Source organism: Rhincodon typus, chromosome 27, assembly GCF_021869965.1.
Source record: "Rhincodon typus isolate 14 chromosome 27, sRhiTyp1.1, whole genome shotgun sequence".
NCBI classification, from domain to species: domain Eukaryota; kingdom Metazoa; phylum Chordata; class Chondrichthyes; order Orectolobiformes; family Rhincodontidae; genus Rhincodon; species Rhincodon typus.
This window is the reverse complement of record NC_063358.1, coordinates 24,938,488-24,953,743: the sequence shown is the minus strand read 5'-3', so window position 1 is coordinate 24,953,743 and position 15,256 is coordinate 24,938,488. Positions and strand designations below refer to the sequence as shown.

General features: G+C 38.8%; 1 protein-coding gene across 1 annotated transcript in view; it reads right to left on the bottom strand.

Annotated features, from left to right (window-relative positions):
• eloa (elongin A) overlaps window positions 1–15,256 on the bottom strand; it is a 48,851-nt gene that overhangs the window by 21,408 nt on the left and 12,187 nt on the right. The window contains exons 2-3 of the mRNA XM_048612863.1: window positions 5,564–5,620; window positions 2,181–2,293 (exon numbers count right to left, since the gene is read on the bottom strand). Of these exons, the coding sequence (XP_048468820.1) occupies window positions 2,181–2,293; window positions 5,564–5,620 (170 nt within the window). The remainder of the gene's footprint in view (window positions 1–2,180; window positions 2,294–5,563; window positions 5,621–15,256) is intronic.

Genomic DNA, 15,256 nt, shown 5'->3' with positions numbered 1-15,256 from the left:
GAACAAAATAAACATATAATTAATGACAGGCCAGAAGAAGATTCTAATTGGCACTGCAGCAGTACTTACACAATAAGAAAGGACTCTATTTTTAAAAGAACATTGCACAGCTGGCAAAAGCACAGGTAATGTGAAACCGAGCAACACAGTTTACGGTGGTCCTAGTTTCAATCTCAGATCTCTGCCAGGCAGAAGGGTTAACAATTGGATCGCATGTTTAATTGAGCGAACATTGAACAAAGTCAAGCTGAACTCTCAATCACTGACTTCTAATATTTACTAAAAAGTATCCATTTGCTCATGTTAAGTGTCAACATCAGAATCAGCTCTGAGCTCCTCTAATCAAACCTGCTGACAGAAATGGTAAATGTTCGCATATGAGGGACACATGAATAGTTATTTGAAGGTCAGCATAGGCATACAATGTCAAATTGTTTTCTCCTATAGTAAAAGCCTATGCTTCAATGGCAGAAAGGCAAGATAAATCACCACTGGATCAGTAGCAAAACACAACAGAAGCCAGAGAAACATAATTAAAACACTAATCTTCAATTAGCTTGGAGAGAAAACAAACTACTTTTCATTCAAACTCAGCGAATAAAAGCAAAATGTGTATCAACAAGATGTTTACATGTTGTAGCAGAATGACTGAAGGCTGATACATCAGTTGCAGGGCAATCAGGACTCTGATCCCCAAGTAAGCGTCTGGCCCTTCTAAGAATGCTGCTGTTAAAGATAATTGCTTTACAGTGAACTTGGATCATAGAATACAGAACATAGAACAGTACAGCACAGTACAGGCCCTTTGGCCCACGATGTTGTGCTGAACTATTATCCTACTAAGATCAATCTACCCTGCATACATTTTACTATCCTCCATGTGCCTATCCAAGAGTTGCTTATAAGTCTCTAAAGTATCTGACTCCACTACCACTGCCGGCAGCGCATTCCACACGTCCACCACTCTCTGTGCAAAGAGCCTACCTCTGACATCTCCCCTATACCTTTCCCCAATCACCTTAAAATTATGCCCCCTCGCAATAGTCATTTCCATCCTGGGAAAAAGTCTCTGACTATCCAATCTATCTATGCCTCTCATCATCTTGTACAGCTCTATCAAGTCACCTCTCGTCCTTCTTCATTCAAATGAGAAAAGCCCTAGCTCCCTCGACCTTTCCTCATAAGACTTGCCCTCCAGTCTAGGCAGCATCCTGGTAAATCTCCTCTGCACCCACTCTAAAGCTTCCACATCTTTCCTGTAATGAGGTGACCAGAACGGAGTGCAGGGAAGGGAAGGCAAGGAGTCATATCGATGTCTGAATTATGTAACAATATAGTTGAACAAAGATAGCTTTTATGTCCAATTCACGCATGTTAACTTAAGTTACAATTATTATATCTGTATAAAGGAACAGAATATTTTAAATAAACTTACCTGAAACAGACGAGTCAACAGTTCAAACTTATAATCCTGAAAAGTACTGAAGTTGGTGCCATGTTCCTGTTAATCAAATATCAGGGACTTTTTTTTGTGGGGCAGATAGTGGAGAAGCAAAGGAAGTTACTTTTTCAACTGCAAACTCTAATCATCCCTTTACTAAAGTGCTTTTCTATATTATTCTAATTCTTAGATATTTTCTAATCAACCTGTTCAGAGAAGTTATTTCCATAACTGGAGCAGGTGGGACTTGATCCTGGGTTTCTGAACTCAGAGGTATGGACACATCCCATAGAATGAGAGATACTGCATTACACTTGTTCATCTTTAATACCATTAAAAACTAGGACATTAGGACATTCATAGGAGAACATGAAGAAAAAAAAAATTTATTACTTGGAAGTTCAGATTCCTGATCACTTTAATTTGGAATTCTATTCCCTCTATTTTTACATTAATATAAAAAATGGATTTCCAATTACAAAACTGGTGACAATAACTTACTAATGAGCTTGAGTTTGGGGTCAATTAAAAATGACAACCTTCAGAGTTAAAACTACCATATTGAGGGATCAAGTGTCAGTTTTAGCTTTCTATGTATCATAACACAAGATAAATAATTCTTTCTCCTCCAAGTTCAAGAATTTTTGTTATATATTAAACACAATTTGGGAAAATGCGCATGTATAGCGTACATAGAAAACCTTCACTATTTAAGCCGAGAGTGCTGTTAAAACAATACCGTTCTACTTCCTGGGGTACCAGCTTCTTCCACTTAGAGACTAAGTTCTTGGCATAATCTCCAACCACATCATGCTTCCTGAATCCATTCACAGTTTTCCCAATTCCTGTATCCTGTTTACAAGAAGAACAGAAACAGCATTGAAATAAATGTCTTCAGCTTGTACACTCACTATAATCTCAAATCCTCACCTCACTCTTCCAATCAATTTGAAAACTAAACAGTAATTCAACTATACTGCAACACTTAATAACATTTTTAAGAAGCATGTGTTAATGGTACATTTAATACCAGTTGATTTCTTGGCAAACTGCCTTTGAAAGAATTCTGGAGTACATTTTCTTTTGTACTGTTGCAGCAAAAATCCATCCTTGTTAAAACAACATTTACCCCATTGGATCTTGTATGTGTAAAACAACATGATGGGAATATCAGTTAATAATTCTGAAACTACCAAGTTACCTCTTATCCATTAGTTGCCTTGCAAAGAGGTAGCATTTAAAGGAGGAAAGAATTTCAGACTTTGGAACTTAGGCAGTTAACAACGACACGAAGGGAGCTGGAGATGTGTAGAAGAACAGAATTTGAGGAAAGTAAAGTTCTACGAGGATTGTAGGGCCAAAAGAGGTTATGAAGATGGGAGACACAAGACTACAAAAGGACGTGATCACAGGATAAACAACCTAAATCTGAAGTGTGGCTTAGTGGGATGAAATGAAGGACAGCAAGGAGGTGACTGATGGGTGAAGAAGACTTGACACAAGTTACAGGCAGGGAGCAAAGTACTGGATGATTTGGGAAGATGAAGGATGGGAGACTGCTCAATAAACTATTGGGCATAATCTAGTCTGGGTGGACGAAATGCAAAAACATGAATGCAAACTTCAGTCGTAGTCGGGCTGAGGCGAGGGTAGAGGTGGACAATTTTATGGAGGTGAACAGGATACGAGATCCAAAAGCTTCACTTAGGAAAAAGCTTGTGAATGGTCTGGTTCAGCCTGAGACAGTGATCACGGAGGCATACAGAACTGTTGAGGAGAAAATAGGATTTGTTGGTGGTGAGTGAGGGAAGGGGAATGGAGAACTAATGAAGAAGACGACAATGGTTTCAGTTGCCCCACGGGGGAAACTGAAGCTTGCCCAGGACAAGACACTCAGGAGGTTCTATGTTAAGAATCTTGAACATTAATCATCTATTCATTGATAATCAGAAGGCTGACTGGAGAGATGGGAACAAGATATCTACAAGTTGCATTTAAAAACCAAATAATCCATATTAGGAGTAACAACTTCTACATTCCCACCTTAATCAAATTGTTACAATACAGGAATTAGCAATTTATGTTGTGTCACTCCTCCTACTTCTCATAGCCTTGCACATTCTTTATGTTCATATATTAGAGATAAGATAAACCTTAAGAGAAGAATTAAGGACTGGTCAATGGATTAGTCCTTAATTCTTCTCTTAAGGTTTACCTTATCTCTTATCTCAATGGATTGACCAGTAGGATGCAAAAAAGGTATCAAATATAAGTTTGAAAAATTGCTTATCGAAGTCTGCAATAGGTTTAGTTGGGTTAGATGTCAAACGATCTTGGTGATAAAGTAGAAGCACTATATTAGATTGGTGTTCTTTGACAGTCTAAGATTAGTCATAACTTCTGAATGCACATTATAGGTACAACTTTGATAGTGGGTTTAGCCACAAAATTATGTAAATAATCTGACAACCTGAAAAGCTCAGTATGTCCATTGATTGAGCTATGTTTTTTTGTCACAGGTTATGTTGTCAGTATATTCTTAACCTTCAATCAGAAGCCTACTCTTGATTCCTTGATGTTGTAAAAGTGCATAGATATTAATTGTTTTAGTTGCATTATCAAGGCAGTGCTTATTTTCAGGTAAGATGATAAACTATTACATAGTGCCAAACTGAACTGTACAAACCAGGGATAACTTTCCCAGGTTGGCTTCTCAGGTTTCTGCTGATCTCAGGTGGGGACAGTAATGGAGCACTACAACTGGCCTAGGTGCACTGCATTTTGGAAAGGTAAATAAGCCATAATTCTTACTACTTATTCTTTGGTCTAGTCAAAAAAAAAAAAAAAAAAAAAAAAAAAAAAAATCAATCAATCTAGGTAATTTAAGCTGGAAATATCAGGTGAGAACAGAACTATTCTTATCCACCATGTGCTCCTGTAATTGAATATTCTATCCATATCAGTGTTTGTACATCAGTAGACACTTGGAGGAGGTCCCAGGGATAGGGGCAATCAATATACATGGTACCTTGCTCTAACAAGTCGCTAAAAATTTTGAAAAGCAAAGGGATGAAGGGAAAACCATTCAGAAAACTGGAAAGTAAAAGCAACCCGATTGTGACGTCCACAGTTAAATATTTCACAAACTCTATATGTACACAACAATAATTAAAGATGTTATTAATACCAACACAAAAAAAATTGTATATTCAAATATTATTCTAAGTGACAATTACACCTCGTTACTTGCACTTAATGTACTGCAACAAAAACCTTTTGTTTTTACAAAATGTACACAATACAGGTCACAATGGGTCAGTCAACAAGTTACCCTATCCTGTCATTGCCTTCTTATTGAATAAGTAAAGGCAGAATGTTTAATATATGATTTGCAATTTCACTGGAAAAGTAAAACAAAAACGTATTTTTCTCTACAAACATCTTTGTTGCTTTTCACAAAAGTGCCAAGTCTTCACATGAAGTAGGTTTTCTCCCTCGGCACATTTAACCAGTCACATTCTTCCTGTAGATTTTAAATGAACCCTAATTGGGCAACTTGATTTTGCAGTATTAGAAACAGTGAGGCTGATAGCACTCGTTATCATCAAGTAAACAGGGCAGCACCGACACACATAGGTGGAATGCAGAAATCTCGATGTTGCTATCAGAGATACAAGTCCCTTCACAGGCCAATAAGATGACCTTTCTCATAGACTCAGCACTAAAATTAATGCTAGGCACAATGTTAGAGTACTTGCCCAGTAGCTCCTCACTAAAGAAAATCTGTTCAAAAACCTACATGAACTTTTTAAGTGGCTGACAACAAACTGAATAGCAAATACTATTCTATCACCACAAAATTCAGGCCATTGTTTTTAACCTACCAGTGCACTCTCAATTATTTGCAGAATTTCTGTGAATTTATATTTCATATTTGTTTAAATAAATGACTGAAAAAGCAAAGATCCATTAATCAAAGTTTGAGAGCAAAGGACTGAACGGCAATTTTCTTTCTATTTTATAAACTGTAATTGTTCAATGCAAAATTGGATTGGCAGCTAGTTTATGAAGAACATAGTCTTCCACTCCCAAAACTTGAAAATTCAGAAGATTGTAACTTACAGCTAAAATATCCACAGTGATAGGAAGTTCATTCAAGCGCTTCAAGGTCTTCAGGATCTAGTGAAAAAGAAATTGAAAATATTAGCCCTCAAAGTTTTCTACTTTTCACACACAACATTTTTCTGATTTCTACTGTCGTACTATCAACTTATACCACAAAATAAAGCAAAAACCTCCATCCTAGCACAGCACAGATGAGACAGTGAAGTTTGAAAACAACCCAACTAAGGACAGCCAAAATGTAGAACTGTTAACTTCTATTGTTGAATTTGTCTATTTCCCCAATTTTCCACAAGGAGATGCAGCCTCCTGACATTTCACAAATGTCCATTCTATATACACCAGCCTGGATGGTGACCATGCCATAATGGATGACTTGCCGACTTGCTTTGAATTTTACATGTTACAGGTTTATGGAATGTAAAATAACTTACAAATCTAAATTTAAAAAATACACGTGACAGGAATACAAAAATATTTCTGCTCTTTCTGAAGCAAATCATTTTAGTGCAAAAGGTAAAAGCTTTGCTGCAGTATTTTTGAAATACTCTCTTTGTTTGCAAAGTACACCTTTGATGATGCAAAACATTAACACTAAAACTGAACAAACACCCATGACAGATGAAATATTTCTCAATCATTGGGCATTAAAAGGTTACATAAAATTCATGCTATTATTTCTGGATGTATTATTCATACCTGTAATAGTAATTATGTCTGCAAATGTATTTATGGAGTGCCAAAACAAAAACATATTTCTGTAGGCACCAGCTGAGACTCACTTGTAGAATTCTCACCTCTGTAGAATAAGGCTTGAATGCATTGACTCAATCAGGAGTATGGACTGCAGGGTGATATTTCTGAAGCATACAGACAGTGTGCTACACTGACAGAGGAATTGCCTTTTAGATGGGTTAGTAAGATAAAAGGTCCATCAGCCTGTTCAGGTAAAAGATTCCATGCACCCAGGTGTTTTCCTCAGCATCTTACAAATATTTATTCTTCAATCAACGGCACAAAAAAAGTTAATTTTCTTGCTGTTAGTAGAACCTTGCTGTGTGCTAATTGGATGCTTCATTTCCTACATAGCAACAGTAACTACACTTCAAAAAAATTGAATTGGAACATCAAGAGGTCAAAAGGTGCATATTAAGTGCAAGTTCTTTTCTCTTTATTTACAGCACTCCTGGTGACTGTAAACGCTGTTGAATAACACTTATTCTCATACGGACTGTTTTTTAGAAAAAAAACTAAAATGATGCTGCTGCGCTGTAGAGCATAGACAGGTGGTAGGAACAGGCTGTGTCCTCTACTTAACTAAGTAATCACCTTCAGCCATGCCGCTGAAGAGAGAAGCATTGAACCAGAAGATGGAATGAGGCATTATTATGCCCATCAGCCTTTTTAAGAATTCCATGGAGAATAGATAATTTGCCTGCTTGAACAGGTTTTTGGCCTATTGAGGCTTTAAAGAGCTGGAAAAGAAAACACCTGTAAGGAGTTACTTTCATTCACAGCAGTGTTTAAAAGTGCTGCAATATAAACATGTAAATGGACTCAAGCCACTGGGCCAGATTTTACACTAGTAATAGCCATGAAACTAATTACGCGGAAATCCAGTGACCACATATGGACAGACTAACAAGAAAATTAGGACGCCCCTTTTCAAGGTGCCCTGTTCCTCTAAAAATGTATTCCAATAATTCCAAGAAACTCAACATTAAAAAGCAAAACGTTGCTGTATTTACCTGTTAAATATGAGCTAAACTCATCTGAAACATTTGATCCAGTCTATTCCAATGCAAGTACCTTCTAGCAGCATGATCTAAATTAATGTCAAATAACTTCTATTAAATATGAGCAGGTACAGCAAGCGATTAGGAAGCAAATGGAATGTTGTTTGCTGCACTGGGTATGGAATATAAAAATCTGGACTTTTAGTGTGGCTATACAGTTGTTAATGACACCATATCTGGAGAACTTTGTGGAATTTTGGTTGTTTTCTCTAAATAAAATATAATTGCTTCAGAAGCAGTACAAAGGAGATTCTCTTGACTCATTTATAGGACAAGGGGCTTACTTTATGAAAGAATGTTTAGAAGGTTAGGCCTATATCCATTAAAGTTTAGAAGAATGAGAGGTGATCACATTGAAACACACAAGATCCAATGGGACTGAATAGGATGATTACCAGGAGGATGTTTCCATGTGCGTGGGGGGCGGGGAGAGTGTGAGAATGAGAATGAGAGAGTGACTGATACTAAGGAACACTGTTCAGAATGCCTTTTCTCTCAAATTCTTTCCCCAGAACATAGTGGAGGGTGCATTAAATAGATTTTTACTAGACATGGGATTTTAGGTTTGAATGGGAAAGTAGAGCTGAGACCACAACCAGATCAACCATGCTCTTATTGAATGGTACAGCAGGCTCAAAAAGGATCAAATGGCCTGCCCCTGCACATAAATCCTATGTTTCTACACTATCCATCACTCATTGCCCTTAAGGAGGTGGTAGTGAACTGCCACAAATCATTTGGTACAGATGCACTTGCAGTGATGTCATGAAAAAAAAGAGTTCCAAGATTTTGACTGAGCAACGGTGAAGTAACAGATATAGTTCCAAGTTACAGTGGTGTGGCTTGCAGAAAAAATTGTAGTTAATGCTGTTCCCATGCCCTTCTAGACGGTTGATATCAGGAGTTTAGGAAACGTTGGAAGATGCCGTTGAATCAGCATCGGTGAATTGCTGGAGTGCATCTTACAGATGGTATAGCTGGATAGGTGCTATCCATACAAAATAGGCCAGTGATAAAATAGTATCAAAAAGGCATAACAGGAGACCCAGGAGAGAAGTTAAGCAACAGGTAAAATGTGGCACAAATCCTTCAAAGACTGAAGAATAATAAGTTCAGCATTTGCCCACAATGCATAATTATCCTTGAGAAGTTGTGGTTAACAATCTTCCTGAACCATCACAGTCCATTTGCTGTAGGCACATCCATAGTGCCATCAGGAAGGGAACTCCAGGATTTTTTTGGCACAGTGGCAATGAAGCAACAGTGATATAGTTCCAAGTCAGGGTGGTGCCTGGCTTGGACTGCAATTTGCAGTTGGTTGTGCTCCCGTGCAGCTTGCTCCTTGTCCTTCCAGATCGTAGAGGACACAGGTTTGAAATGTACTACTGAAGGAAGCTTAGTAAGTTGTTTCAGGGCATTGTGTAGGTAGCACACACTGCAGCTAATATGCACCAGTGGTGGAGTGAGTGAAGATTTATGGTGATATATGGGGTGCCAATCGAGTATGTTGTTTGGTTTTGGATGATAACAAGCTTCTTGAGTGTTGCTGGAGCTGTACTCATCCAGGCATGTGGGGAATATTCCATCATATTCCTGACTTGTGGGTGATAGATGATGGATAGATACGGTGCAGTCAGGAGGTGAATTACTTAAGACCATAAGACCCAAAGAAATAGAAACAGAAGTAGGCCGTTTAACCCCTCAAGCCTGTTCCGCCATTCAATAGGATCATGCTGATCTGACACTCCACTAATCCACTTTCCTGCATTTTCCCCATAACCGTCAATTCCCCTGCTGGTCAAGAATCTATCTCAGCCTTAAATATACATAAGGACTTTGACCCCACAGCTCTCTCTGGCAAAGAGTTCCAAAGACTCTCAGTGAAGAAGTTCCTTCTCATCTCAATTTTAAATTGGCACCTGTTAATTCTGAGACCATATCCTCTAGTCGTAGACTCTCCCAGGAGGGGAATCATCCTCTTAGCATTTACCCTGTAAAGTCCCTTAACAATTCTCTATGTTTTAATGAGATCCCCCCTCAATCTTCTAAATTCCAATGAGTAGAGTCCAACCTGTTTGCTCATACAACAATCCCTCCATCCAGGGGTCATCCGAGTGAACCTTCTCCAAACTGCTTCCAATGAAATTACACCTTTCCTTAAATAAGGGGACCAAAATTGCTCACAGTATTCCAGATATGGTCTCACCAGCACCTTGTACAGTTGCAGTAAGGCTTCCCAACTCTTACGCTCCAATCCCCTTGAAATAAGAGCGAACATTCTTTTCTAATTACCTGCTGCAACTGTGTGTTAGCTTTCTATTTTCCATGCACAAGTACCTCTAAGTCCCTTGGTGTTGCAGCTTTCTGCAGTTTTTCTCCATTTAAATAATTCTCCATTCATTTGTTCTCCTTTCTAAAATTAACTACACATTGTCCCACATTATACTCCATTTGCCAATTTCTTTGCCCACTTACTTAACCTATCCGTATCTCTTTGTAAACTGCTTGTATCGCTCTCTCAACCTGCCTTTCCACCTATTTTAGCGTCATCTGCAAATTTGGCTACATTACAATATAAATACCTTGGAGGACGGAAGTGAATGTAAACAGTTGCTTTCCCTGCACTGATCACTGTGGAACCCCACTGGTTACAGGTCAATCTGAAAAGGAGCCCATTATACCCATTTGCTGTTTCCTGTGCATTAGCCAATTCTCCATCCATACTAGTATACTACTTCCAACACCTTGGGTTCTTGATGCAGGATGCACTTATTGCAAATTTCACAGCCTCTGTCCTACCCTTGTTGACAGTACTTTTATGGCTGATCAATTTCAGTTTCTGGTCAATGGTAACCCCAGGATGTTGATGATGGGTACTTTAATGATAGCAATGAAATTTAACATCATGGGGAGATGGTTAGAAATATTTTCTGGAAATAGTCTTTCCTAGCACTTCTATGGTACAACGTTACTTATCACTGAAGGACAATTTTGTCCAGCTCTTGCAGCATGCTGCCAGGACTGCTACAGTATACGAAGAGAGTTCCAAATGATACAGAACACCTTACAAATAATTGAATATCCCATTTCTGACCTCACGATGGAGGGAGGTCATTCTGGGTATGATTTCACAGATGCTAGCTAATTTGTGCCCAATTCGATGAGTGCCAGCTATCCTCTTGTGTCATAGGCACGTGAGACAGCACAGAAAGGCATGAGGAACCACGTCTCCTCACCAGATAGCCACATAACTGCACTGTTTAGTAAGTCACTAGAAACAGTGCTCAGACACAGAAATTGTGGGTGATCTTCCCTCCTGAGCCCAGTATCACGGGATTATATAGAACCAACCCTCTCAGTCGCAGATCTGTTCCCAGGAACCTTGGTCCTTTCCAGTCTGTGTTGCCATTCCACACTGGGGAATATATTCATTCTCAATGTGGCTGACGGATCCATATAGATTTCTAATTTACACTGTTAATTTTTATACAGAGAGAAAATTGCGACCTCTCTCCTCAAAGAATTAAAAGCAACCCCTTGTAAAGTAGTCTTTGTCAGAGAATGAAAACAACAGGAAAAGCTTGTATTTATGTCACAGCTTTCATATCCTCATCATGTCCTGAAGTACTTTTACAACCAAGGAAGTTAACTATAGTCTCTGTTGTAATAAAGAAACCACAGCCAATTTGCACACAGCAAGGCTTTACTAATAACAATGAGATAAGAAGCTGATTATTTGATTTAAAATTTTAAATCTACTTTTCAATAATAATGATTGAAAGGCTAAATGTGGAGGTGCTCCCCCATTCTTCTTCACATTGTGTCATGGTATCTTTTATCTCCCTTTGTACTGCACTAATGTGTTAGCATGGATTGTATATTCAAGTCAAGCGTAACTTGAATCAACAAGATTGGTGACACTCCCGTCTCTTAAGTCACAATGAGCCAAGGCCCAGACAAATCATAAGTAATTTGACTTAACCAGGACAGGTGCTCAAGTCCAAATGCTTCAACAGCTGTCTACATGTCTTGCTGCAGGTTAGACACACTGTCACAAAAAGATTGCATAGAAAGAACAGGGCAAAAGCACAGCTGCTCTGGCAAGTTGCTGATGTTCCTGCAGTGAACTTTGGAATGGCTGAACCTGCATTGACATCAGCTTCCATCTATGGGAATCTCACCCTCCGTGGTTGCTGTTGCCAATTATAAACAGTCACTTCGACAAGGCACAGTTGCACAAATGACAAAAATAGCAACCACCTGACGCTCCTATCATCTTAAGGGTGACAAACAGCACAATTCATCCATCCTTCCACAGTATTGGTTTTCTTTAAAAAAATCAAGTTACAACTAAAACCATATGAGATAATTAGCATATTAAAATACTGATACATCTATCAGTATGTCCCAAAAGTACTTCCTATTAATTCCCTTTATTTAGAAAAAAAGCTGCAGCATCAAATGCAATGTGAATAAATACAACAGCAGAGTGTCCTGGAATTCAAATTAAATTTTAAAAATAAATTAAATAAGGGTCTGCTCCCTTGCTGTACAACTCTATGACTGCAAATTCTATACCACAAACTAAATTTTGAAATTATGTAGTACCTTTAAGATAGAAAAACATCTCAGTGCTTATGTCAAGAAGCAGCTATGCCTCAATAATCAATATCATTTTGAACTCTGAATTGCTGAAAATAGTATTAACTGTAAATAAATTTTTCATCAGGTTTTTTTTTAATATATTATGAGAAGTCATTGCTGTTGGTCCTTGTGAAATCATGTTAACCTTTTGTTGCTGCCCTATTACACAGTGACCTAATCAATATTATACCATTATGATCAAAGAGCATACCACAGGAAGGTTGTCTTCGATATCCTTTTAAATTCAAAGCCAAACTTCAAACAAAAGCAGCGCGATTTTATTTGTCTGAGTTCTCTTCCCCAACGCCATGATTAAATTTACATCCAACATACATCTTGGCAGGCTGACTGTTCTGAAGAGGAGTTACTGGACTTGAAATGTTAACTTTTTTTCTCTCCACAAATACTGCCAGGCTTGCTGAGTTTCTCCAGTAATTTTTTTTTTGTTTAAGACAAAAGACTGACTAGCTTGGTTAATCTTATCTCAGACAATCTTTGTCTAATACAACCAACTGATAGGACAGTCTGGATACGAATGCAAGGAAAGGAAAGTCAAGGCCACAGCAAACTATTGGGTGGGTGAGTCATTCTACATGTAAAAATTCTCATTTTAATGGGTGGGATGCTCTGAGGCTCAGTGTGGACTTGATTAGCCAAATGACCTGCTTCTACACTGTTGGGATTCTATGACTCTATGATCTTCACTGCTTCAAAAATGACCTTTTCTCCATCGTAACACCAGAAGTAGGAATATTTGCCAATGATTGCACAACGGTCAGCACAATTCATGACTCCAGAAATACTGAAGCAGCCCATGTTCAAATGCAACAAGATCTGGACAATATCTTTGCTTGGGCTGACATGTGGCAAGTAACATTCATGCCACACAAACGCCAGGCAGTGTCTCTTATCGGAGATCTAACCACCACACTTTGACATTCAATGGTGTTACCACTGAATCCCCCACTATCAAATATCCTGAGGTTACCATTGACCAGAAACTCAACTGGCCTCACCATATGAATACATTGGCTACAAGAGATCAGAGGCTAGGAATACTGCAGCGAGTAACTCACCTCCTGACTCTGCAGAAGCCTGTCCACCATCTAGAAGGCCACATCAGGAGTGATGGAATACTCCCTAGTTGCCTGGATGAGTGCAGCTCCAACAAACACTCAAGAAGCTTAACTGGCACCATATCCCAAGTGTCCACTCCCTCCACCACTGACACGCAATAGCAGTAGTGTGTATTATCTACAAGATGCACTGCAAAAAATTCGCCAAAGATCCGTGGACAGCACCTTCCAAACTCATGACCACTTCCATCTAAAAGGACAAGGGCAGCAGGCACACGGGAAGACCTGCAATCTGCCTTTCAAGTCACTTGGAAATATATTGTTGTTCCTTCACTGTCACTGGGTCAAAATCCTGAAATTCCCTCCCCTTAAGGGTATTACAGGTCTGCTTACAGCACATTGACTGCAGTGGTTCAAGAAGGCAACTCACCACTGCCTTCTCAAGGGCAACAAGGGACGGGCCATAATGCTGGCCAGCCAATGATGCCCACTTCCCAAGTTAATAAATAAAAAGCACAGCTTGGCTGTCAATCTCCTGAGTATCAGCACACTGAAACCAGCGGACATTACATTATTTCAGAATTGATTTAGGAGTGTGTGACTTTATTAGACTTGCACCACTAAAATGATAAAGCACCCATGCCAGAAGTGCCCCTAAAATAAATGAGAAAACTGGCGCATTCGGAAAGAGGCCAAAGTGGTAAGTCATGCAATGAGTTATGTGGTCAACAGCAGGTAGGCGGCATCCAGCAGGACAGGCAGGGCGGTGGCCAGAAGGGTCTGACATGAAAGATACAGCCAGGAGCCAGAAGGGTCTACTGTGGTGGTGTCATGTAATTGCCAATATCTGTGCAAGTGGCCATCTTTGCCAGCCATCTTGATCATAGCAACACACATTCCAGGTTTAAAATGGATTTTACCAATTGATAAGAAACTGAAGAGCCTGTTCAGTGACACTTTGGCTCTTAGCCAGCAAATATACTTTGATCTATGGAATCCGGTATTTGCATTCCTCTGCAACACAACAGATACAATGCAATTTGTTACTGACGTGCATTTGTTGCTGTTGCTGGGTTAAAAGAACAGCATCACAAGTGAGAGTGAACGAGCGCACGAGAGAGAGAGGAGACAGAGATATTTGATGCTTACACTTACACCTACATCTTCATCAGGAGCAAAACTTTCCAGTGGAGGATTGGAATGATGGTCTCTTCCACAATTCACACACTAACCCTCTGCCAAAGGCTGGGAAAATGACGATGAAATTTTGGAGCAGAGAAGTTTATCGGCCATTCGTCAAGATCAATAGCTAGCCAATGTAGAACTTTTTTCATCTTTACCAAACCAAAAAGTAATAAATATAATGTAGGGGGAATAAAAAAAGGCAGGTAGTTATATGGGCTGTCTGGCTATAACAAACACCTAGGCCAACTGAAGGTTCTAAGACTGCTAACAGTTTGGTAATGTGATTTTCTTTCTAATTGTATTTCAAAGGGAAATATTCTTGCAAAATACAGTAGAGTAATCTTCAATTTCAGTTCATCCAGACCAAGAAAGGTAATACACAGCAAAACAAGTGTTTATTTACCATCGCCCACTGACAAAACTGCAGACTTTTAAAAGGGTTGTCACAACAGGTGGTATGAACTGCTGACTTGTGTACAGTATTTTGCCTCTTTGGTTTGACAAAAAATAATTTACAATCTTGATCATAACTATGCATAACATAACATTAACATTTGTTTTTCATCACCTAGATTTACAGATGATAGTTGTACTGATTGAGCAGTTTAGATGTTTATCAATAAATAAATAATTCACTGCATCAAGATTTCATTATCTGACATTTTGGCTTGCAATTGAGAAGGTCTACTTACGGAAACTGTCATCGTGCCAGTCACGTGAAACAAAGGAGTTGGAAAATTCTGGTCTGCAATAGGATGTCCTATGCCCGATTTCCTAGTCACTTTGCATTTGTACGTTTTTTCAGAATCTACTATGCAGTATACACTCCCAGTATTGTTCAACAAGGAGTAAGGTACTCTAGTGTAGTGTTGAAAGCAAACTGTTTTAATTTACATTTTCACAATATATGGTGTCATATCACTTTTCACAACCTACTCAAGAAAGTTTCTTTTCAAAGAACACTGAACCAGTTGAAACTAGCTACCTAATGC